Source organism: Mustela putorius, unplaced genomic scaffold, assembly GCF_011764305.1.
Source record: "Mustela putorius furo isolate JIRA1106 unplaced genomic scaffold, ASM1176430v1.1 tig00537293_pilon_pilon_pilon, whole genome shotgun sequence".
In the NCBI taxonomy this organism is placed as follows: Eukaryota; Metazoa; Chordata; class Mammalia; order Carnivora; family Mustelidae; genus Mustela; species Mustela putorius.
Window position 1 is genome coordinate 2,731,005 of NW_025422431.1, and position 22,498 is coordinate 2,753,502.

At 49.8% G+C, this 22,498-nt stretch overlaps 1 protein-coding gene across 3 annotated transcripts in view; it reads right to left on the minus strand.

Annotated features, from left to right (window-relative positions):
• Positions 1 to 263: 263 nt before the first annotated feature.
• MAPRE3 (microtubule associated protein RP/EB family member 3) overlaps positions 264 to 22,498 on the minus strand; it is a 52,842-nt gene continuing 30,607 nt past the window's right edge. Inside the window, exons 1-7 of one of the 3 annotated variants that reach the window (XM_004765378.3) lie at positions 11,543 to 11,777; positions 4,724 to 4,851; positions 3,982 to 4,127; positions 3,150 to 3,351; positions 1,719 to 1,873; positions 1,441 to 1,593; positions 264 to 1,207 (exon numbers count right to left, since the gene is read on the minus strand). In XM_004765378.3, coding sequence (XP_004765435.2) covers positions 1,139 to 1,207; positions 1,441 to 1,593; positions 1,719 to 1,873; positions 3,150 to 3,351; positions 3,982 to 4,127; positions 4,724 to 4,844 — 846 coding nt within the window. In that variant the 5' untranslated portion in view covers positions 4,845 to 4,851; positions 11,543 to 11,777 and the 3' untranslated portion in view covers positions 264 to 1,138. Of the gene's footprint in view, positions 1,208 to 1,440; positions 1,594 to 1,718; positions 1,874 to 3,149; positions 3,352 to 3,981; positions 4,128 to 4,723; positions 4,852 to 11,542; positions 11,778 to 22,498 lie in introns of those variants that run through there. The other 2 variants (XM_004765379.3, XM_013062981.2) reach the window with 2 other exon arrangements.

Here is a 22,498-nt window from a genome sequence, read left to right on the forward strand (position 1 = left end):
CAGCCACGGCCCCACACTTTGTTCCTTCATGGCGACTGGGGGTCGCGGACTCCACGTCTTCCTCCCCTTACAGCCTCTGGACCAGAGTTGACAGATGGGGACGGGGTTCGAGCTGGGCTTTGAGGCTACGTGCGCATGGCAGTTTCTAGGCCTGACGGAGGGTGGCAGCCACGCTGTGCTCCAACCACCTCTGGACGGGAGTGCTTGGGAAGACACAAGCATTGAGACCCAGGCCATGGCCCCGGTGGGGGAGACAGGGCATGGACTTTTACCACACAAGTTTATTTAAATAAAAGTGAACACATATGCAGGCTGGGTGGCCCGAGGGGATCGGGGTCGGGGAGGAGGGCAGATGGGAGTTGGACGTACAGGAGGGTCCAAGCAGAGTCTGTGTGGTATGAACCAAGCTGCGGGAGGAGTGGCTGGGGGCCTCGGGGCAGTGCTGGGCTTCAGTGCTGGGGGCCGAGGGCCAAGGGTGGGGGAGCCTGGTGCCAGGAGGTCATTTTCATCCCTCACATGCTCCCCTCCCTCTCCCTGACGACCGAGGCCTAAGGCACCCCCCCAATCCCCCTTATCCCTCTCCTGACATCAGCCTTCCCCTCAACTACTGGGAAGTCAAAAGACAAAATAAATAAGAATGGGGGAGTCCTGCCATGGCTCCTAACACCAGGGAAGGGAAGCCAAGCCAGGCACACTGCCCCGGAGCCCTGTGCTGTCAGCCCTGGGAAAAGAACAGGTAAAGTGCAAGGAAAATCCAGTAAGTAAAAATATACCAATGACTTTGTCAAATATACAGCTGCTGGCTGTCAGGGGAGCAAGTGGCTGGCTGGGGAGGGGGGCAGCGGTAGCCTCCCCACCCCGGGAAGTGTTGGCCGACACAGCGTAGAGACAACGGAAATAAATAGGGATATGGAGGAGTGGACAGAGTCACCGCTGGGCCGGTGCCAGCAGGACGGGGCCTCTGCCTGCTCACCTGCCCCTTCCCCGAGAGCCCCCGCTCCTTGCCTGACTCCCCAGTGCTGCGGCACTGACACAAAGCACCCGGGGCCAACAGGCTGTAAGGAAAGGATTATAATGTGGGGGGGACCGTGAGGGGAGGCACGGGAAGCCGTGCAGTCAGCTAGGGCTGGAGCCGCCCTCAGTACTCGTCCTGGTCTTCCTGTTGGTGTTCCTCAATCTCATCGTCTTCAGGGGGTGCAAATCCTTCCTGGAGGGTGGGAGAGGAGAGGGAAGTGGTGAGCCAGCCAGGCCAGGCAGAGGGGAGACGGCCGCCTGACGCTCGGGAGCAAGGGCCGAGTTCTAGTCCCCATTCCCGGCTGATCGTTACGTGGCCTTAGGCTCTGACTTCAGCTGGCTCTTCTCACTGTGTTCCCTCAGGCCCCTCGGGTGCCACCCCTTGTGGTTGTCACGGGGCAGGATGCGGCCAGGCCCAGAGCTCACCTCAGTGGCATAGAGAATGCCAATGATGCCCGAGATAACAGGGCTGTTCTCACTTTCATGCTCCTGGCAGATGAGCTCGATGTCTCGAAGTTTGCTGAAGTAGAAGTCACGCTCCTTCTCCAGCCCATCGACGGTCAGCTTCAGGTCCAATAGCTGCTCAGGGACAAGGCGGTGTTCAGGCCAGAGATCCCTGCCTCAGACCCCCTTCCTGTCGTGATGCCCAAGGGCCTGGCTTTTTGTTGAAGGCTCGCTCAGCCGCCCTTGCCCACCCTCCTCACCTGCTGGTTGAGTTCAAGAATCTGGGCATCGGTCTCATGGCCGCCGTTCCGGGCTGACGGGGGATTCTTCCGGAGGATGCAGGGTGGGGCCACATTGCTCAGCCGACCAGAGGTCTGCATATTTTTGGGGCCTGTGGGGGACGTCCTCTGGGGAACTGCCCAGGGGAGAGAAGTCGGATGGGGTCACGTAAGCCCACAGCTCACATGGCGTGAGACGGCCTGGTGTGAAGGCTGCAGGGCAGGCCCATGCGAAAGGCAGGCACTCTTGCCCTCCCCTCTTCTCCCACTCAGGAGGGCCATCTACAGCTAGGCCTCAAGCCATGGCCACACGGACACCACAGCAGCTGGGCAGCTCTTTGGCAAGCCTGGGAGAGCAGGGGCTTCGGGGGAGTAAAGAAGGTATGAGGTGTGGGGAAGGAGGAGAGCTGGCCTGAGGGAGAGCTGAGGGGAACTGGGAAGGCGAACCTGGGAAGTGGGGCCGGGAGGGTTGGGCCTCTTGTCTGAGGAAGAGCCGCTAGGGCAGGGTCTCAGATCTGGCACTTGCTGGGTTTTCCTACCACAAGCCCTGCCCTCCCTGTGGGTGACGCTGGAGTCTCAGGGCCCCAGGCCTTCCCAGGCTCCCTGCCTCAGGATGGGCTCTGTGCTCTGTGCTCGGCCTGATTCAGGGCCCCCAGGTCCTCCCCCGCAGGCCGGGCATGCTGTGGCCACTTGTCTTCTAGCTATGGCCGCTCCCTAGTCAGAGCTGGCTGCTTCTAACGCAAAGCAAGCAGGTGAACGGGGGCAGGCCCAGGCGGGGCAGCAGCGCAAACGGAGGAGGGCCCTGCTATGACGGGTTCAGATGCTGGGGCTGCTCCTGTCTCTTCCTCTCCCCAGCCCTCTTGTCCCCCAAAGGCCCTCTCGCTTCTCTCCCTTCTCTTCTAGAACCCAGACAAAGCTTCCTTTCAAAAGACTCCTCTTTTGAGGACTTCAGGCTATGGACCTTCAGAGTCAGGGAAGATGTGATCCCAGTGGGGGAAGCTCGGCAAACTCCTGTCCCTGGGCGTCCAGTGGGCAGGGGGCAAGAAAGGTGTGTGCTGCTGGCACCAGACCCTTGGCCTGGAAGGACCTGGACAGACGAACCGTGCCACATGCCGCCCTGTCATCTTGAGGCCAACAGCTTAGCTCACGCTACCAGAGCAAGGGCCCTGGGCCTCCCACTGCCACTGCTCCCGTGGCTGATGCCGGTGGAGTCTGTAGCCATCTTTGCGGCCCTGTCCTCCCTACTGTGACTCCCCCTGGTCTAGGCGGGCAGCAGGCGGCGTCATCTGAACTCCGTGATAACAGTCTCCTCTAGGCTGGCAGGGCCGGGCCGGTGGCCCAGGGGGCGCTCCTGGCTGTGGAGCCCCGCCGGCCCGGCCCCCCACACTCCCTCCCCCAGCTCGGGCACGTTACCTGCTGTGCCAATGAGTTTCTTGGATTTGTTGAAGATCTGATCACCTGGGTTAGGAGGTGGCGCTACGTCCTGGCCCTGCCGCGCCAGCAGAGGGTTGTAATCCTTTCCATCATAGTTTGCGTCAAAGAATTTCTTAAACCACTGAATAAACTCAAAATTATCTTGGAATTTTCCTTTCACTAATTTCTCTACGGGAATTATCTGAAATAGACCACACAAGCAGAGAACTTTAGCCACCTGCTGCCGTAGGGCTGCCTTCCTCGGTGAGAGGGCCACTGCTCTCAGGAAAGCCAGCCCCTGGGCTGCAGCGTCCTCCTTCTCCACAGGGGGGCCCCTCCCGTGGCACCGAGCAGCCGGGCAGGCTGTGGCCCTGGGCAGGGATCCAGAGCCAGCCCTCTCCTCCAGGCCCTGGGCGTCACCGTGTGAGGAGGTGTCCCTTGGTGCTGCCGCGTGCACGGGGGGGGGGGGGGGGTGAGGGCTGTTGGAACCTGGGGCTGCGGGCCACTGAGGCAGGAGAGTGGGCCCAGAGACTTGACTTAGGCCCTACAGAGAAGGAACTTCATAGAAGCCGTTAGACTGAGCCTCAGTTGCTGAGGTGGATGGGATCCAGAGAGAAGGAAGGGGCAGGCATGTTGTCAGGGTGGGGTGTCAAGTGTGGGGTTTCCCACCACGCCTTGAGCTGGGGGAACATTCCCTCTGGAAAGGAGGGGCGTGGAGAGAGGCGTGAGAGCTGGAATGACCCCAGCAGCCTCCGCCGCCCCGGCTGGCAGGCCGTCTTCTTCCCCAGGGTCACACAGCTCCTCAGGGCCCCCCCGGAGCGCAGGCACCTACTTTGTCAACACCCATCTTCTTGAAAGCTGCTTGCAGCACCTTGAAGTTGTGGATGTATTCATGCTCTAGTTTGGCCTGGAACTTCACCTTCCTCAAGTGCACACAGCCGGGGAAGAGCATGTCCATGAACTGGCAGTAGGCTGCCCCTGCGGAGACGCACAGCTGCCTGAGGGCGTCTGGCCACCCCCCTGCCGGGGCTCCTCGCTTCCCCTTGCCCAGGTCCTGTGCTGGCCCTCAGCTCCAAATGACCCAGTGTCTTCTCTCTCCTTGTCCTGGCCAGAGTCCCCCCAGCTTTCCAGGAACGAGAGCAATCACTCTGGACTGACACGGTCACGTACGAGCATCGCCCCAAACATTGTACATACGGAACTCCATCCCGCCAGCGGCCCTAGTTTGACAGGGCATGTGATCTCCATTTTACAAACGGGAAAACTGAGACCCAGTGATTTGCCTGGGCTTGCACTGCAAGAAGAGCTGAGATTTGGGGCCCGAGTGGCTAGTCTGGACCTCATGCCATTACCCTCTGGCTTCACTGCCTGTCCTAGCTCTTGATACCCCACTGGCCTGCCTGTCCTGCAGCCCTTCCCTGAAGCTCTCCTGCTCTTTACTTCTGATATTCCTCATTTCCTTCACCTCCAAACACTCTGACTACTTCAGGGCTCTGCAGCTCTCCTCCATCCCGATTACAAACTGTGTTGTCTGCCTCCCACCTGCCCTCCCCTTCCCACTCCCAGGCTCCTACCTGAACAGAGCTGTTCTATCTTGGTATAATTGAGGTGCAGGGAGTCATTGACCCATGCAAGCATATCATGGCGACTCAGATTCTCACTGGTCACGGATGTGGAGTACACATTGACGGCCATACCCCAGCTGCAAAGAAAGAAGACAGGCAGGTCAGCACCCGGGGCCCTCGAGCTGTTCTTTAACTGTAAGAGAGAAAGAGCCAGGTAATCCCTGGGGAAGTGAAAAGCATCTTCCGCTAGCCCAGCCTTGCAGTTTTCCCTCCTGGAAAACTCTTCAGGCATTTCACTCTTCAGCCATTTCTTGAGTGTCTACTACGTGCCAGACGTGTGCTAAGGAATGGGTGATGCGGTAAGAAGTGATCTCTGCCTTCAAGCAGTTTACAGACAGGCACATCCTTCCAGCAGGGAGTGACGGGGCAGAAAAAGCAGCGCGCACAAAGTTTAGAGGCGGCACAAAGGTTGGAGTGATCTCTTCTGCCTGACAAGGCCAGCAAAGGCTTCAGGGCAGAGACGCTGGAGTCTGAGAGAACTAGGAATTTTCCAAACATATGAGGGACGGGGTAGAAGGTACCGTGGGCCCAAGAGCTAGCAAGAACAAAGGCATGGCCTATTCTGGGACTCCAAGTTGTCCAGCAGGCCTGGGGAGCAGGTGTTTGTGCCGGGGTGTGGTACCGTGGGGTTGGCAGGGACAGACTGCAAATGGCTTTGTTTTCCACGAGGCGTCTGGACTTTCTGTTCAGACAACCGGAAGCCATTAGAGAATTTTAAACAAGCAGTAACCCGACCGGATTTGTGTTTTAGAAAGCTGAGTAATCCTCTGGCTCTCCTTTGACTTCAGACCCCATACTTCTGTGGCAGATAGCTTGCTGGCTGACCCACATGCACCTACATTCTACACCACAGGCACCTACAATCTAGAACCTCCCTTCAGTACAGGCTTCTGCTCTTGTCTTCATTATCCCAGCGAATGTCACCACCAGTCACTCCGTCACTCAGTCACGCACGTTAGAAACCTGGCGGTTGTCCTCCACAGCCCTACTCCTTCTCACCCTCATATCCAGTCATTCATCAGTCGGGCAGCTCTGCGGCCTCAGGATGCCCCCCGCTTTTCCCACCTCTCCTGCTGCCTTGGGGGTTATGCACGCGTGCTCTCTGGCCAAGGCCAGCAGTAGCCTTCTCAAGGCCACCCGGCCTCCAGCCTCTCTCCCAGCACGTCCCCGATGCTCCTGCAATCAGAATCTGTGTAAAAGCAGCCTGGAACCGCAGCACTATCCACCGCACTCATGAACGAGACACCCATTGGCTGAATTTGCCTTGCAGACTTGAGCCGCTCAGTACTCGCAGTGTGGCAAACATTTCTGAATCAGTGCCCAATAGCTTAACGTTGGGACATCTCACATAAACGACCTGCAGAGAAGCCAGGTTTCTGGCTGCTTTTGGGCAACCCTGGTATTTGTTCCTGCACAGCCACCAATGGTGGGAGCTGGGCAGAGGCGCCCCCTTCTGGCCAGCGGCGGTGAGCTCCTCCTTGCTCTCCCCTGCCCCCCAGTCACCCCGCGGCAGAGGCAGGCCAGGGTCAGCTGCTGTTTATCTCTGACTCGCACTGTCAAGAGGGAAATGTATCTTGTAACTAGGTCTTTATCAGAAGTGGAGAAAACAGAAAACAGACGAAAGCACGGCGTATTCTGAGAACTGTGAGTGCTTATTTCCGGAGTGAAGAATATTTCTCTAGATTTAACACACAAACTGTCTCTGTGAAGGAAAACTATGCCCAGACCACTCCCCGGTCCCCTGGAGGCACTTGCCCTTATCATGGGACTCTCCCCACCACTAATCAGACTCCTAAATGGGCCCCACCTCTCCAGCCTCTCTCTCACTCTGCTCCCCGAGTTCGGAGCCACCAGCAGCTGCCTACTTACCCTGTCTGGAATGCTGCCCCCACTCCAAAGTCCACTCATTCTCTACTCCCATGTTTCTCAAACTGTGGCCCGTGGAGCAGCTTGCTAGAAATTCCAATTCTTAAGTCCCACCCCAGACCTACTGAGTCAGAATCTGTACCTGACCAAGAGGCCCGGAGAGTCTGGGGGAGCAAACTGGAGAAGCCGCTGTAGAGAGGAGCCTCCAGTGGCACGCACTAGGCTGCGATCCCTTGTGGCCCCTGACCCACAGGTACACCACAGCACCTTGTTAGATGCACACTTAACTTCAGGGACGTTTTGGAGAAAAATCAGGAGAGAAACCCTCTACTTCTGTCCTTCATTGCCCCGGGGAAGGGAAGTCAGGCAGGCCAAAAAGCCAACAGAAACACAAATTATTGCCTTGGGAGCTTCCAAGGGCTCAGAAGCCAGGAATTCCAGAGATTTCCGAGGGTTTTCGGAGGGTACTTGCGTCTCCTATTACACAAGGTTTTGAGCCCAGTGCCCTGTATTCTGACCCTTGTTCTAACCACAGGACTTGTTTAAATGCCTGCCCCCTTATCCGTAAGAGCCTTGAAACCAGGACTGGGGTTTCCAGGCCCGTCACAGGCAAGGTATTCAGGAAATGTGCTGAATGATTGAGTGATGCCTCCTCATGGCCTCTCTTCTTTCTGATCATCTTTTCATTGTTTCTGGCCTGGCCCCGCTTCCCCCACTCATCTTGAGGCGTCATGTCCTCCAGGACACTGTCTCTGAACCTTGTGCATGGCGACATGCCCTGCCCCTCTCTGTTCCTACAGGACCCCTGAGCATGCTGTCACAGCATGTCAGTTCTCTTGAAATCACTTGTATGTCTGTCCCTTCCACCTGAATGTAAGCTCTTCAATGGCCAGGCCATGTTCCATTCACCTGTGGGTTCCAGACCAATTCCCCATGGACAGTAACTGCAGAGACTGGATTTAGGAGAGTGCTTCTGCTTTTCTAGGAAACTCATCTAGAGTGACCTCAGAAAGCTAGCCGGCATGGATGGACACCAAACTTGACTGGGTAGGGTTGAGGGAAGGGCATTTTATTTTGATGAGTATTTATGCCCCCTAAGTGTGGTGAAGCAGTATGTGTGACAGGAGTCAGAAAGGAAAGTATGTAGAGTGCAAGAGACATGGGCTTGAATGGCCCCCACAGGAGTGGTCAGCCCCGTCAGGTCTCCAGGAAACTTGCAGAGCCCTGCCTAGCTGAGGGCAGAGGGCACAAACTATTCTGGATACTGGCCTTCCATGAGCTCAGGATTATTTCTCCCCAAGGCCCCTGGGGCAGGGTGATTCAGGGGACGGAGGTGGGGATATGTGGGAGCTATGGTTCTGCACTCTGCTAGGCCTCCCAGGAAATGGGCTGGGCAGGACTGGTCCTGGGAGGTAAAGGGGAGGGGGTCTTAGGTTGGCTCTGGGAGTTCCTGAGCCACTTTAGGGATTTTTTTTTTTTTTTTCTGTTTCAAGGGCTGATTACTCAATAAAAGCAGAGGCATTGGTCTAGGTCAAAATTAGTTCTCCAGATTTTGACTGAAATTGTTTGAGCTTCAAGGGTCTTTTAGCCTGAGGGCAGCCTTCTTGGGGTTCGATGGGACAGGACAGGGGATGGTCCACACTGTTTACTAGAAGAGCATATCAGATTTTCTTGCAGAGATTTCCTAGTAGGCCAGAGTAAAGCCCCAGTGCATATGTGTGTGTATAACTATATACGTATTATATACAACTATATTATATATGTTATGGATATAACTATATATAATGTATTGCATATCCAATTTTTCAGTATGTATTTATATATAATACATAACATACACAGTGTATTACACACAGTTGACCCTTGAACAATACAGGGGTTGAGGGAACTGATGCCCCGCACAGCTGCAAATGTGTGTATAAGTTTTGACTCCCTCAAAAATTTAATTACCAGTCTACTGTTCACCAAAAACCTTATTGATGACATAAACAGTTGACCAACATATATGTTATATGGATTATATACTGTATTCTAAGTGAGCTAGACAAAAGAAAATGTTATTAAGAAAGTCACAAGGAAGAGAAAATATATTTATAGTCCCGTACAATATTTCTGGAAAAATATAAGTGGACCTGTGCAGTTCAAACTATGTTGTTCAAGAGTCAACTATATATAGTGTCACACACACACACACACACACACGCACGCACACACACACAATGCAGGTGATTCTGGTCCTCAGCCAGGTGCTAGGACACTGCCCTCATTGGACACAGGGGCATACCTTGGACTGACCGGCCTGCACTGCAGAGGCAAAGGCTGGGATGTGGCCATGTACTGCTACCTCCCTGCGGGGAAAGTGTTAGCCATCTTCCTCCTCGGTACATAGGAAACATTCCCCGTTTTCCTTCCAGAATAGAAGTAAAGACCTTGCTATCAGAGCTCCTAGAGTCACTAAGAGCTACACAGGAACTTGAAAAATGCCAAAGTCTTCTGGGCCAGAAATTCCCAATTCTCTCTGTGCCTCATGATGGGAGGGCATTTTCCACACCTTCGATCAGTCTGAACCTAGTGTCTCCAAGGTGGCAACAGGGCGTGTAAGAAGGAAGTTGGGGGGAAAAAATGTCTGCTTTCAGGGCCAACAATCCTGTTGTTGCTTCCTCTGCGGCTTTTGGGAAAGTGGTTAGGGGTGGGGTGGGAGGCTGATACTAGGATCAGAGCCATTACCTCCACTCAGGACTGGCTATTCTCTACCCTGGTCAGGGTAGAGGACTCACCTGAGGCATCCAGGGGTCTCTGCAAAGATTTTCTGTCACACTTGCTAGAGGGTCACAAAGAAGTAGCCTCCTAGTTCCCTTACCTCTCATCCTGATAGGGAGGGCAGGATTTCATTTTCCTTTCCTAGATTTGACCCTGTAAATACAACTAAATTATGGCCAGCAGGTGGCACCCAGATCCTGAGTAAAGCTGCCTCTAAACATTCCCCCATCCCCAAATCCTCTGCCTTGCTGGATTTAGAAAAAGAGAGCCCCTAACTTTGATCTGGTCCCCCAAAGAGGAAAGCCTGGTTCTGTCAAAGGCTCGTGGTATCAGAGCATGAGGGTGGTCGAATGGAGTGCTTAGTTCTGACCTGGATGTCCTCTAAGAACTGGACCAGCTGGAGTGGACTGGAACATTGCGTCTAAGATTCTGGACTGAACTACACCAACCTTCCCATGCCTCAAAGTCACACGTTAACCTCATCAATTGGTCCCACTTCTGATGAATTTTTGTATTGGGTGTTAACTCAGACCTAGACTCAAACCAGACCAGCTTCTGGGGGCAAAGATATATAAGGCATTTACCCAAGTGTCTGGCTCTGCGCGGTCTAATTGCCTCCACTTACAGTAGAGAAATGGTCTGAGAAGACTCTTTAAGTTAACACAACTGTTACCAAGTTGCTTTCCCTCTTCTGAGAGAATAGTAGTCAACCCCACCAGGTGTCAAACTCTGTTCCAAAAGCTACCATAGTGGGGCCTTCCTTGTCCCTTTGTTTCTACCATCATCTCTGGCACACGGTGGCTGTCAAGGGAAATAGCCCGATTGGGTTGTGGCATGTCACCCGCCGAGGTAGCTGGAAACCCCATTCCAGGATCGGACTGAGAACGTGGCCTTGGGAAAAGCCTGCTCTTCAGGACCTTGACTCTGGCTACCAGGGCTGCAGTCATGGGAAAGACATGTTGAGGAGGTTTAATCTGGTCATTTTGCTAAATCATTTCCTATGCTAGGACCATAAGGTTCAGGGTGCATTTACTGGTGATGGGAAAGGTGGTTACAGCTCTCACCGGGAGATGTGACGCTACTGACCATTCTGTGGCCTAAGGCCTTGGAAACGGCCAAGTCTAAATCTCATTCTCCCATGTCAGAGGGGTTTCTAGAAACCATCCAATTCTTCCCCAGATACCTAGGATGACATGAGCTCTAGGTACTTATATTCCTAAATCATAAATAAATTTGTAGAACTCTGAAAGCAAACATTCCAATATTTAATAATGATATCACAAGCCTAAATCTGATTCTGGTTTTTTGTTTTCAAGTACTTCAGTGGGAATCCATCTTCCACAAATGCATCTTAAGATAATTCAGGGGTCCCCAGTTCTTTGGTCCCTAGGAGAGCCCACTGCAATTCCCAAGACTTTACCCTCTGTCTAGCACGGCTATGGAAGACCAGGCCCTCCAGTTCTGCAGTGGGTACTGGGAAGGCCTTCAGCAGCCTCCAAAAATGTGCTACTTTGGGGTGCCTGGGTGGCTCAATGGGTTAAGCCGCTGCTTTCAACTCAGATCATGATCTCACGGTCCTGGGATCGAGCCCCGCATCGGGCTTTCTGCTCAACAGGGAGCCTGCTTCCTCCTCTCTCTCTGCCTGCCTCTCTGCCTGCTTGTCATCTCTCTCTGTCAAATAAATAAATAAAATCTTAAAAAAAAAAAAAGCGCTACTTTAAGAATACTGATCTCCAGGCAGAACACTTGGATTCAAATCCTGGCTCTAACATTTCCTAGCAGTTTGGCTTTGGGCCTCAGTTTCCTCATGTATAAAATGGGGCCAGTTCCCACTTCTCAGAGGCTTACCAAGCACTGAGCAGAGCCCAGCACACAGTACATTTCAGTGAGTGTCACCAGCGTCACTGGGACAGACAGTGAGAATCCAAGGGCCCTTGTTTGAGAAGGCAGCTGCCCGGCACATATCCAGCTTCAGGTCGCCGAGCCCAAGGAAGGGCATTCCAGGAGGGAGATACTACAGAACTCTGCCCTTTCTGCCTGGGGACAGCCATCTGGGTGGGCTTCCTGAAGCTGGGCCTCTGATCTCAGTCCCTCCCCAACTCCAGATTTCCCAACTATTTGGCTTTGTAGATGCCATCCTACCGGCCAGGAGAACTGGAACAGGTGCTGTGGGATCAGAGGACGACTGAGGAGTCTGCCAAAATATTTCCCGCTCCTGATGTAGGGCTATGCCCATTGTCACTGGGCCAACCCTTCCTGCCCAGGCCCAGGGGGGCTGAAGTCACTGTTTGGAAAATCTGCAGAATTGCTACCCCTGGAGCCCTTGGGTCACACATCCAGGTTATTCTGGGGTTGCATGGAGGCAGTATGCACAGGCAGGCATGAAGGGTTCTGAGGGGCTAGAGGGGTCCTGCCGGTGAGTCACAAAGCCCTGGCAGGCCCAGCCAATCACCTTCTTCTCATGGCAGGGCAAGGACCTGACTCACAGGGAGGCTCAGCCTCTCGAAGCTGAATTAGTCCAAGGTGGCAGGCGTGGGTGGGCGGGTGGGATAGTTCCAGGTCCGGTGGGGAACCAGCACAAGCCCACTCCAGCAGATCCAGGCCAGGGATCTGGATGGTGTCGGTTCAGGTAGCTTCTCCAGGGTTCTGTTCTCACAACACTCTTAGTTCACATAGCTGTCCTCTAAGGTCCTGAATCCCGCTGAGGTCCCAGCTACCAGGGTCCTGGACCTGCCCTGCTGAACAGTGATCTCAACTCAAGAGGCATCCCTGGGCCAGGCTGGGTAACGCTGCCGTATGGCCCGTAGCAGCTGGTCAGCCCCTTTCTGCCTGGCCTGCTCTGGGAGGGGTGGGCGGCTGGCCCTTGGGCGTTTAGCCTGAGGACAGACCGGGAGCAGGGCTGCAGTGGCTGCTGGGACATGCCGAGGAGAGAACGTTTGTTTCTGCGGCCCCAGTGTGTCTGTGTTTCCTTCATGATCCTTCACGCTTCAAGAGAGGGTCTGTGTCTCCGGAGGCACATAAAAGCCATGTCACTTTATCTTCCTTTAGGACGATGTTTCTTTAGGCTGTGTGGCTTGCCGTTGTCACTGGGGCACGTGACATGTTCTCCCTCCCTCTGGAACGAGTGGATCTGACCAGTGTTTAAGCCTACGGTGCCTTGATCCCAAGTCAGCCCTCCTCCGCTCTCACTGCTCCTCCTGTCCCATAGCCAGTCCCTTTCAGAATTCCCCAGCTTTATTTCCTTGCCTTTTTGACAGACTGTTTATTTAATTCTCTAGCCTTGCCACCAGAAGGAATACCCTGGTGATGTCTAGAACAAACTTGACACGTTTCAGTGGTTGCGTTTCTGTCTTCTCATGCAGACTCATTCTTCAGGTCCCCGAGACTCTAGCTGCCTGCCCGGAGGAGAGAGTGGGCCTCCCTCAGGGGGGATATGCGCTGGAGCGGTACGGGAAGGCCTGCCTACTTTCCAATAGCTTCTCCCCTGGTCTACCATGGTTCCTGAAATGCCCACCACAAATGACACTCTTATGGTTTATAGACTTCATCTCCAAAAGGCCTTAGTGATTATCTCAATTTTGAATTTGAGGAAATGAAGGCTCCGGGTTCACGTGAATTGCTCAAGCTCAAGATCAACCACTGGCAAGGCTAGAGCATGAACCCACCGGAACCCTATGCTCTCACTACACCCCTGCACTGTGGCCAGAAAAGTGATTTGATTTTGCGCAGCTCCAGTGTGTGATGACTTGCTCTGATTTAGGGCCCTGAGCAACAGAAGAAGGAAAAAGAAATTTCAAAGGCTTTCTTCATTGGGTTTCTTTTTCCAAGCCACTGCGACATTGTCTTGATCTCAATCACCAAGTATATACTGACCACTAAAATAAGGTGCTAACTCTTTTTGAGGCACCATGAAGACATGGGATCATTTTAAGACATGGATCTTGTCCTGAAGAAGCCTTTGTTTGAGTAACTCATAAAACGGTAAAGGGATCCCACAAATGAGAACATATGAAGTGCTCAATAGTGGAAGTATATTTGGCATTTTAAGTGCTCCAAGACAGTGCAAAGGATGGGTGTGGGCTCAGTTAGATGATTTCTGGGAGAAGGTGGCCCCTAACTTGGCCCTTTAAAGATGACAGGGTATCAGAAAGCAGTGAAGAGAAAATGGGCAATTAGAGACACGGGGAAGAAGTTTGTTGTGACTTTTATTTTTTAAAATGAGCCAAAGACCAGTGCTTGAATCTTAGAGGAATTTAGGGGATGTGATCAAGAAAGGAGATAGGAGAGGTAGGGGAGCGTCAGGAGGCAAGGGAGGGACGGGTTTCAAGCAGGAGGTTATCTGCCCTGTTTAATGAAGTTACCAGACCTCTGATGGAGAAATGGCCATTAGATTGTGCAAGAAAGTCTGAAATGGCCATTAGATTGTGAAAGTCTGAGTCATCTTGCTGGAGGATGGAGACAGAAGCTAGACCTGAAGACAGTTACGGAGTCCCAGGTCATTGGCCCCGGGGCGGATGCTGAGCAGGGCGACCAGGGGTTTGTCATCCAGGGCCTTTCTGTCTGCAGCCATGGTAGGTGGAGTAGCAAGCCACTTGCCTGCAAGGTGGGGACACCACGCTGCTCTTAGTGGAAGCTGGAAGCAGTATACAAGATTTAACGTAGACCTGTGCTCTTCGTCTTGGACATCCCACACTTTCTTCTCTAGAACCTGTATCCTGTTCTTAAGTTCTAGATCTTATCTGTCTAAGGAGACTCACAAATGCAACCTCGTGGTCTTGCTAAAGCCTCTTACAATACTGTGTCATGAATGAAGAAAAGAATGGGAAATTTTTAAAATATAATAGTCTTAACTAAGCCAGACGTTTGAAAACTATTTTAAGAATTCATTTGCCACTGTGTTTCACTGTCCCCTTTTGATCTCCAGTTTCGTTGCACATCTTGTTGAAAAGTACTCTATTAAGGCAGGGTGGAGTGCACAAAATTTATTATTATTATTATTTTAAAGATTTTATTTACTTATTTGACAGACAGATCACAAATAGGCAGAGAGGCAGGTGGGGGGAAGGGGGAAGCAGGCTCCCTGCCGAGCAGAGAGACGGATGCGGGGCTCCATCCCAGGGTGCTGGGATCATGACCTGAGTCGAAGGCAGAGGCTTAACCCACTGAGCCACCCAGGTGCCCCAGACAAAATTTATTATTAAGGACTTTCCAGGGCCTCCGATTCAGTCCCTTGCATGTCACCATTTAGGGAGCATGTGTTCTAGGCACTGAGCCAGGTTCAGGGCCTATAGGAAGGAATGGGACCCAGTTGGGGCCCTCAAGGCGTTCACCAACCAGGGTCGGAGCTCAGCCAGTGAACAAATAACCAAATGCTCCACATTATGCTACAACCCCATAGGCAGGAAGGCGTGCTGTTGGAGCAACTCTGCTTCCTGGGCCAGGGACGGCTTTGTAGAGGAAGCATAGTTTGATGTGGGTCTTGAAGGAGAAGGTCATCAAACAGAGTGTGAAGAGGAGAGAAGAATGGACTGGAAAGAGGGGGAGGATTACAAATAGTTCACCCCAGAATGCATGCTGGGAGCAGGAGATGAGGTTAAAAAGGTAGACAGAAGCCACACACCAGGGGCTCTGTAAAGAGGTTTTTAGGTATTTTCAGGTATTTCATCCTGGGGGAAACTCATCAAGGTTTTTTTTTTTTTTCCCCTCCTGGATATATTATATTTACAACAATACAAGAATATTTGTAAGAGTTAAAAAACAGCATTGTTTCCAAATCAAAATTACAGCAAATGAAGTTATGATGACTAGAAGCTGCATTAAATTTATAATTCTTGAGGCTTTATTTTATATTAACTTTTCTAGTAAACACTGAAGAGATTCCCAAGTGCTGCTTTGCAGAAATCAGTGCCCTCCAAATTTTTGGAAACTATTTTGAAATAATTTTAGATGCAGAATTGCAAAATAGGACAAAGAATTCCCATGTATCCTCATCCAGTTTCTCCAATAACGTCTTACATAACAGTTGTGAAGGCTAGGAAGTTGACATTGGTAGGTTATTAACTAAGCTACAGACATTATTTGGATTTAATCAGTTTTTACATGCACTTCTTTTTTTGGTGTAAAGTCTATGAAATTTTTTTTTTTAAGATTTATTTATTTGACAGACAGAGAGAGAGAGATCACAAGTAGGCAGAGAGCGGGGGAAGCAGGCTCCCCACGGAGCAGAGAGCCTGACACGGGACTCGATCCCAGGACCCCGAGATCATGACCTGAGCTGAAGGCAGAGGCTTTAACCCACTGAGCCACCCAGGCACCCCAGTCTATGAAATTCTATCACATGTGTAGATTCATATAATTACCACACTACTAGGATGCAGAATTGTTCTATATTCTCAAGGAAACTCCCCTGTGTGGCCCCTCTATAGCCATGCCTTGTCCCCAACTCTAACCTGCATAATTTTATAATTTTAAGAATGCCATAGAAATGGAATTATATCGTAACCCTTTGAGATGAACTTTTCTCACCCTCAGCATAACGCCTTTGGGTTCTATCCAAGTTGTTGCACAGACGATCCTTTTTTGCTGCTGAGTAGTATTCCCAAAACAATGGTTCACATATGGATATCCCAGGGCTTGCCCATTCACCCACTAAAGGATGTCTGGATGTTAACGGTTTTTGGTGATTACAAAAAATCCTGTGAGAACTTTCCTCAGTTTTCCTCTTGCTTTGTCCATGAAGGTCTGGCTCTGGGACAGATCTCTCCATGTTTTTCTGTCCTCTGGAACTACAGAGCTGGTTGGGGTTTGCAGTTGGGAGGCCGGGGCATTAGATTCGAGGGAGAGGCTGAGACAGGCCCACAAGCAACTCTTGGGGGACTGACTGTTCCCTAAGCTATGAGGCGGTTTAATCTAACCCTAAGACTGCTCCCATAGGCTGGATTCTTGCTTCTTACATGACTCACTCTCTAACCCAAATTTGTGAACTTATCTTCTTATGGCACAATTTTATCAAGGATAATTTAGAAAAATAGCGGTCAATTTGGGGAGCATTCAATATGATCAAAATTGAGAAGGATAAAAAGGGGACCAAGTTTCAAACATTCAATTGTTTGCAGGATTATTGGGGCTGAATCCGTTAAGGTTCAGAATGGCCTGTCTAAATTCTACTCAAATTTGCACAGTATTGGAGCGCCTGGGTGGCTCAGTTGTTGGGTATCTGCCTTTGGCTAGGGTTGTGATCCCAGGGTCCAGGGACTGAGCCCTGTGTTGGGCTCACTGGTCAGCAGGGGACCTGCTTCTCCCTCTCCCACCCCCCTGCTTCTATTCCCTCTCTTGCTGTGTCTCTCTCTGTAAAACAAATGAATAAAATCTTAAAAAAAAAAAAAAAAGGCTTGCGCAATACCCTCTTAAAACTAAAGAAGGACTGAAATAGTCAAAAGGATAATAGAGAAAGGACTCGTAATACCTTGAACAGTCCTTGTAACACCTCTACCCTTCGGTCAAGAAACCCAGTGGGTAGGGATATGGATTTACTCAGGACCTTGGGGGCCATAAACAGAATAGTCATTCCCTGACCAAAACTAAATACTCTTTTAAAACTTTTTTTTCTTATTTTTTAAAAAGATTTTATTTATTTGGGGCACCTGGGTGGCTCAGTTGTTAATTGTCTGCCTTCAGCTCAGGTCATGATCTCAGGGTGCTGCTCAGCGGGAAGCCTGCTCTTTCCTCTCATACTCCCCCTGCTTGTATTTCCTCTCTCACTCTTTTTCTGTCAAATAAATAAGTAAAATCTTTCAAATAAATAAATACATAAAATCTTTTTTTAAAAAAAAGATTTTATGTATTTATTTTAGAGAGAGAGAAACAGCACAGGAAGGAGGGGCAGAGAGACAGAATCTCAAGCAGGCTCCATGCTGAATGCAGAGCCTGATGTGGGGCTCAATCCCAGTACCCTGAGATCATGACCTGGGCTGAAACCAAGAGTTGGATGCTTAACTGACTATGCCATCCTGGCACCCATCTATTTTATTTTTTTAAGATTTCATTTATTTATTTGAGAGAGAGAGAGAGAGAGAGAGAGAGGTGGGGGGGGGGAGCAGGGGGAAGAGGGACAAGCAGACTCCATGCTGAGTGCAGAGCCTGATGAAGGTCTTAATCCCAGGACACTGAGATCATGACCTGAGTGAGCCGAAATCAAGAGTAGGATGCTTACTGACTGAGCCACCCAGGTGTCCCCAGAACCAAATACTCTTTTATCTCAAGTGCCTTCCAAGGTTGCATATTTTACAGTTAAAGGTATATGTTCTGCTTTTTTTTTTTTTAGTGTTCCTTTAGGTCTAAAGAGTCAACATTTGTTTGCCTTCTTCTGAGAAAATCAACAATATGCCTGGACTGTTATGCCCTAAAGGTTTCATGAGGCCTCACCTACTTTTCACAAGACCTCAACCACAACCTCAAGGACTCACTCTTGGTGCCTTATGCCTTGTGCCTTATGCCTCACTCTTCTTGTGGATAACCTTGTGTTGTGCTCTAAAGACAGGTAAACTTTAAGACTAATTCCAGTGATCTACAGTTTTCTTCCAGAAAGGGCACAATATTTCCAAAGAGAAGTTAGAATGTGATCAAAGTAAAGTTCACTGCTCAGGATGTGATTTATCCCAAGGAGGTAAATCCCATCCTTTGGACAGACTGTAGGCCATTCACAACTTTCCATTTCTAAATCATCACACTTATAAGTTAAACTAAGTCCTTAGTAGGCAGACCTCTTCCTCAGGACTCTAACCATGAAGAGGCCTTTTGTGAATTAGCCCTTCAACATCTTCCCACTCTGGGCTTACCTAATTACCTAATTACCCATCATAAACCTCTCTACCTATCTGTACATGTGAGGTCTCGACAAACCTTTGGTGTTATGACTCAACCTCATGGGAATCATCAGACATCAACAGTCTACGGCAGTGTGTCTCCTCCTGCTGCAAAGCCTACTCACCTAGCTAGGCTAGTGGAGGCTTCTGCACACTCGGTTCTAGGGTCTCCTTTCCATCTGACGGTCCATCATATGGTATATAGTATTTGTAGCTCACTGAAAAAACACAACATTTCTCAGTACGTAGGCTTAGCACCAGTGAAATCCTATTACTTTCTCCCTCACATATTTTTCTATTCCTTGCACTAATACTTTGAATTCTGCTATCCTACCTCTAGATATGTTTTCAACGAGGTGATTTTGGCCCAATGGTTTCTGTTCTAGGAAAAAGAGATTGTTAGATAATTCAAGAAGGAGAAAAACTGGGCCTTGATTTCAGAACCAAAACCCTAGCCACTCAAGGGCACTTAGGGTTGCTTCCTTTTCTCCTCAAGCCTTTTTAGTTCGTGCTTTACAAGAGGCCTGGAAAGTAGGGCAAATCGTAGCGAAGGCGGAACGGACGAACCACTGCCAGCCAGCTGGAGGGAACGGGAGAGGGAGGCCAAGGACGACCCCCCCAGTTTCTTGCCACAGGAGGATGGAGAAAAGCACAGGAGGAGCAGGTCTGAGGACGGGGGTGAAGACCAGGGGCTCACTTATATCATACGTAGACACTGCAAAGACTATGAAGAACATGTAAGGGTATTAGGAAACGTCATATTTAATGGGGCGTAATAGTCCATGTTTAAGTAAATCAATCTTCCGTAGTTGGACATTTTTGATACTGAGAGAGTGCTAGAATTAGTATCTTTAAACATTCAGATTTTGTCTAAATGTAGTATTACCCTGTGGGGAGGGAATTACTATGTCAAAGGGCATGGCATATTTTAAAGCCTAACAGCTTTCCAAAAACTTCTTCCAGAAGTTTAAGAGCTCATTTCAACACACTCTCACCAACATGGAATGTTAGTATGTTAAAAAATGTGTTGATTCAATAAAAAATGTTTTGGGGGGCACCTGCGTGGCTCAGTCCTTAAGTGTCTGCCTTCAGCTCAGGTCATGATCCCAGGGTCCCGGGGTTGAGCCCCGCATCAGGCTCCTTGCTCACTGGGAAGCCTGCTTCTCTCTCTCTCCTGCTCCACCTGCTTGTGTTCCCTCTCTCGCTGTGTCTCTCTCTGTCAAATAAATAAATAAAATCTTTTTTAAAAAGTCTTAAAATAAAAATAAAATCTTAAAAAATATATATATTAAAACTACCTTTTTTCTTCTTTTAAAAAAGATTGCTTTGATTACTGGTGAAGGAGAACATTATTTCTACATTCATTGCCCATATATATGTATTTGTCTGTGAACTGTTTGGGCTGTAGAGTTTGAAGAACCCACAAGTTGTCCATGTGGTCTAACAAATGTCTAGAAATTCTGGTTGTAAATTCTCACTATTGACACATTTACTGAAGATCTAGGGTCCTGGGATGGAGTTGTACTGGCTCCAGACATAGTTACTTTTTTAGTAAATGCTTGATATTCATGTAATTTATTCTGAACATGGGATGCTAGAAAATGTCTTTATATGAAGGTTTTGAAGATTCACTTAAGGAAATCATAAAACGAAAAAAATACTGTTGCTATATTGCACTTACACTAAAGTGTATCTTGATTTGGAAAAAGTGGAAATTTGGTAACAATGGAGAAAATGCACATCACCAAGGTTAGACATGACCCAAGATATGTAACCCTCATATTTTTGCCTAGTATTTTGGGGAAAGAGGTTAAGAAAGGGAAAATGACTTAGGGTTACCCAAGATTCTGCCGAAAGTAGGAGAAATAGAGAATTAAGTACACATTTTCACTGTACCTCCAAAGCACATAGCCTTATGGTGTATTTCCTAAGAAATACATTGGCATGTTTGGCCATGTGGTCAGACAGCATGGCACACACACAAAGACTCCAAAGAACCCAGCTCCAGTCCTCCCTCTCATGATCTTCTGGGCCCTGGGCAAAGGCAGTGTCTCTAGGCCTTGGTTTCTTCTTGTGAAACAGAAATGCCTCTTGGACATCACTCACTATATGTATGGCTCATGGGCACCCAAAACACAGAGGTTCTGAACAGACAATTCATGGAAGAAGTACAAATGGCTACCAAGTATGAAATGGGAAAAATGTTCAACTTCATGAATGCCTTAAGTAGCTATGCTGCTGAACTATCATGAAGGTTAAAGCTAGCCTCACTGGGGCACTCACACAGAACGTTTGTAGTGACAGCCATTGGTGAGAGTTTGGCAATGCAGTTCTGATAGGATTTTTCAGTCTTTGACATCGAGCCAGTGACAACGTAATTCAGTAGGGAGAGGAGATTGGAGACTATTATACCGTTAAATACAGTGAGCTGTGAGTGGGATCTATGTTGCGGGCGTTAATGAGGCAGCATTCCAGAGCTGGGAAAAGTGAGGGGCCTGGGTAGAGGGGCCTGAGCCAGGCCTTTGGCAGCAGTGACTGGCCAGGGTATCATGATCCTGGCTGTAGCTGGGTTTGTAATAGGCGCCTCATTAAATTTTAGTTTCTCTTCTGTTCTTTTCGCTCGAGGTGGTGATAATTGACAGCAGCTCCAAACTGTGCCCTATAAGCAAAGCTCAGAGAGAACTCAGTTTCCTTCAGCAGAGCTGCTCACATTTTAGGTGTCACCTCTCCGGAGGTTAGAGTGAGGTCCTCACGGGACTAGCAAAATAGAATCCTTATCATTTCCTTCCTGGAACCAGAATTCTGGAATTTTCTTTTTCTTATTTTAGAGAGGTGATGAGGTGGTGCTGAGAGTTGGCCTATGTTCCTGCACTAAGCACAAGGCTTGCTTGGATTCATCACTCACTCATTTGTCCACACGTGAATATATGCCTACAGACATGAATACTGAAATACCTACTCTGTTCAGAGAGGTGACTGGGCCAGAGGAATTCTCTCATCCATGGATGGCTCCTTGTTAGTGAGTAGGACTGTACATAGTGGCCAACTGTTCACTAGTTAATCACCATTTCAAAGGGTAGTGATGTCTAAGGATAATTTACTCCTCTGACCAACCCCCCCACCCCCACCAGGAAACTGTAGCATGTCCCAAAAGCAGCTTATTATGATGAAAACAGCCCCTGAATCTACAGATACTGTTTTCTCTGCCTTCGCTCTGTTACAGATTATGAAGGAGGCCGTTGAGGCTACCCTACTTGAGGTACATCAGGTAAAAGTGATGTGTGAGGAGATGGGAGGGCTGTTTCAAAAGAGGCCAGACACCAGGTGTACCTCAATTCCAAATAAGCCAGGATGGTGTTGAATCAGGACTAAGATGGGAAAAGAGGATGACTTCATGGTGGCAGAGTGAGGTACATGCTCACGTGTACGAGTCCACGCAACGCTTGTTAAGATGAGGACCCGTACTGGCTGCCTGGGGCACAGGATGCCCCACCAACCCACACATCCAGGCAGCAATGGAGAAGGGTGGAGGGCTGGCTCAAACTCTCGGGGTCCCGCTTGGGGTCCCCAGGGACTGCTGGGCACTTCAGATGCTGGTCAGGGCTAGCTCTGGTCAGTTAAATTCACGGTTAAGTGGTCATAGGATAAAAGCTTATTGATGAACAAACGAACAAAAGCCGGTTGTTGAAAGTCCAGGGAAATGCACGCCTTTAGACATGGGTCGTGAAAGCGTCATTTAGCAGTCTTCCTGGAGGGCGATATACACTTTGTATATTCTTTGACCTTATTTCTATTTCTAGGAATTTTGTACTAAAGCAGTAATTAGGAGTATGTGTAAAACTTTAGTATAAGCATATTTATAATAATGAAAAACTGGGAACAACTGAAATGATCAGCAATAAGGAGCACTTCGATAAATCACAGGACATCTAAACTACGCCACTGCTTAAGAGACCGCCACTGCGGAGGACTACGTAATGACGTAATGACGCCGGCTCCGCGGGCCCACTCAGCTCCCAGGACCCTCACCCTTCTCCCTTGCCCGTCTCCACCAGGGGGGTCAGAAAAATGAAGTACTTGCTTCCTGCTTCCCTTACAGCTCAGGGCCACCTTGAGACATGAGGTAACACCCAACTGGCTAAAGGGCTGGAGTGTCCTTGATGACATCCTTGAGCTGTTCTACCAGCCTGTACCTCCTACTTTCAGACTCCCCTCCTGTGAGAAAAATACCCCT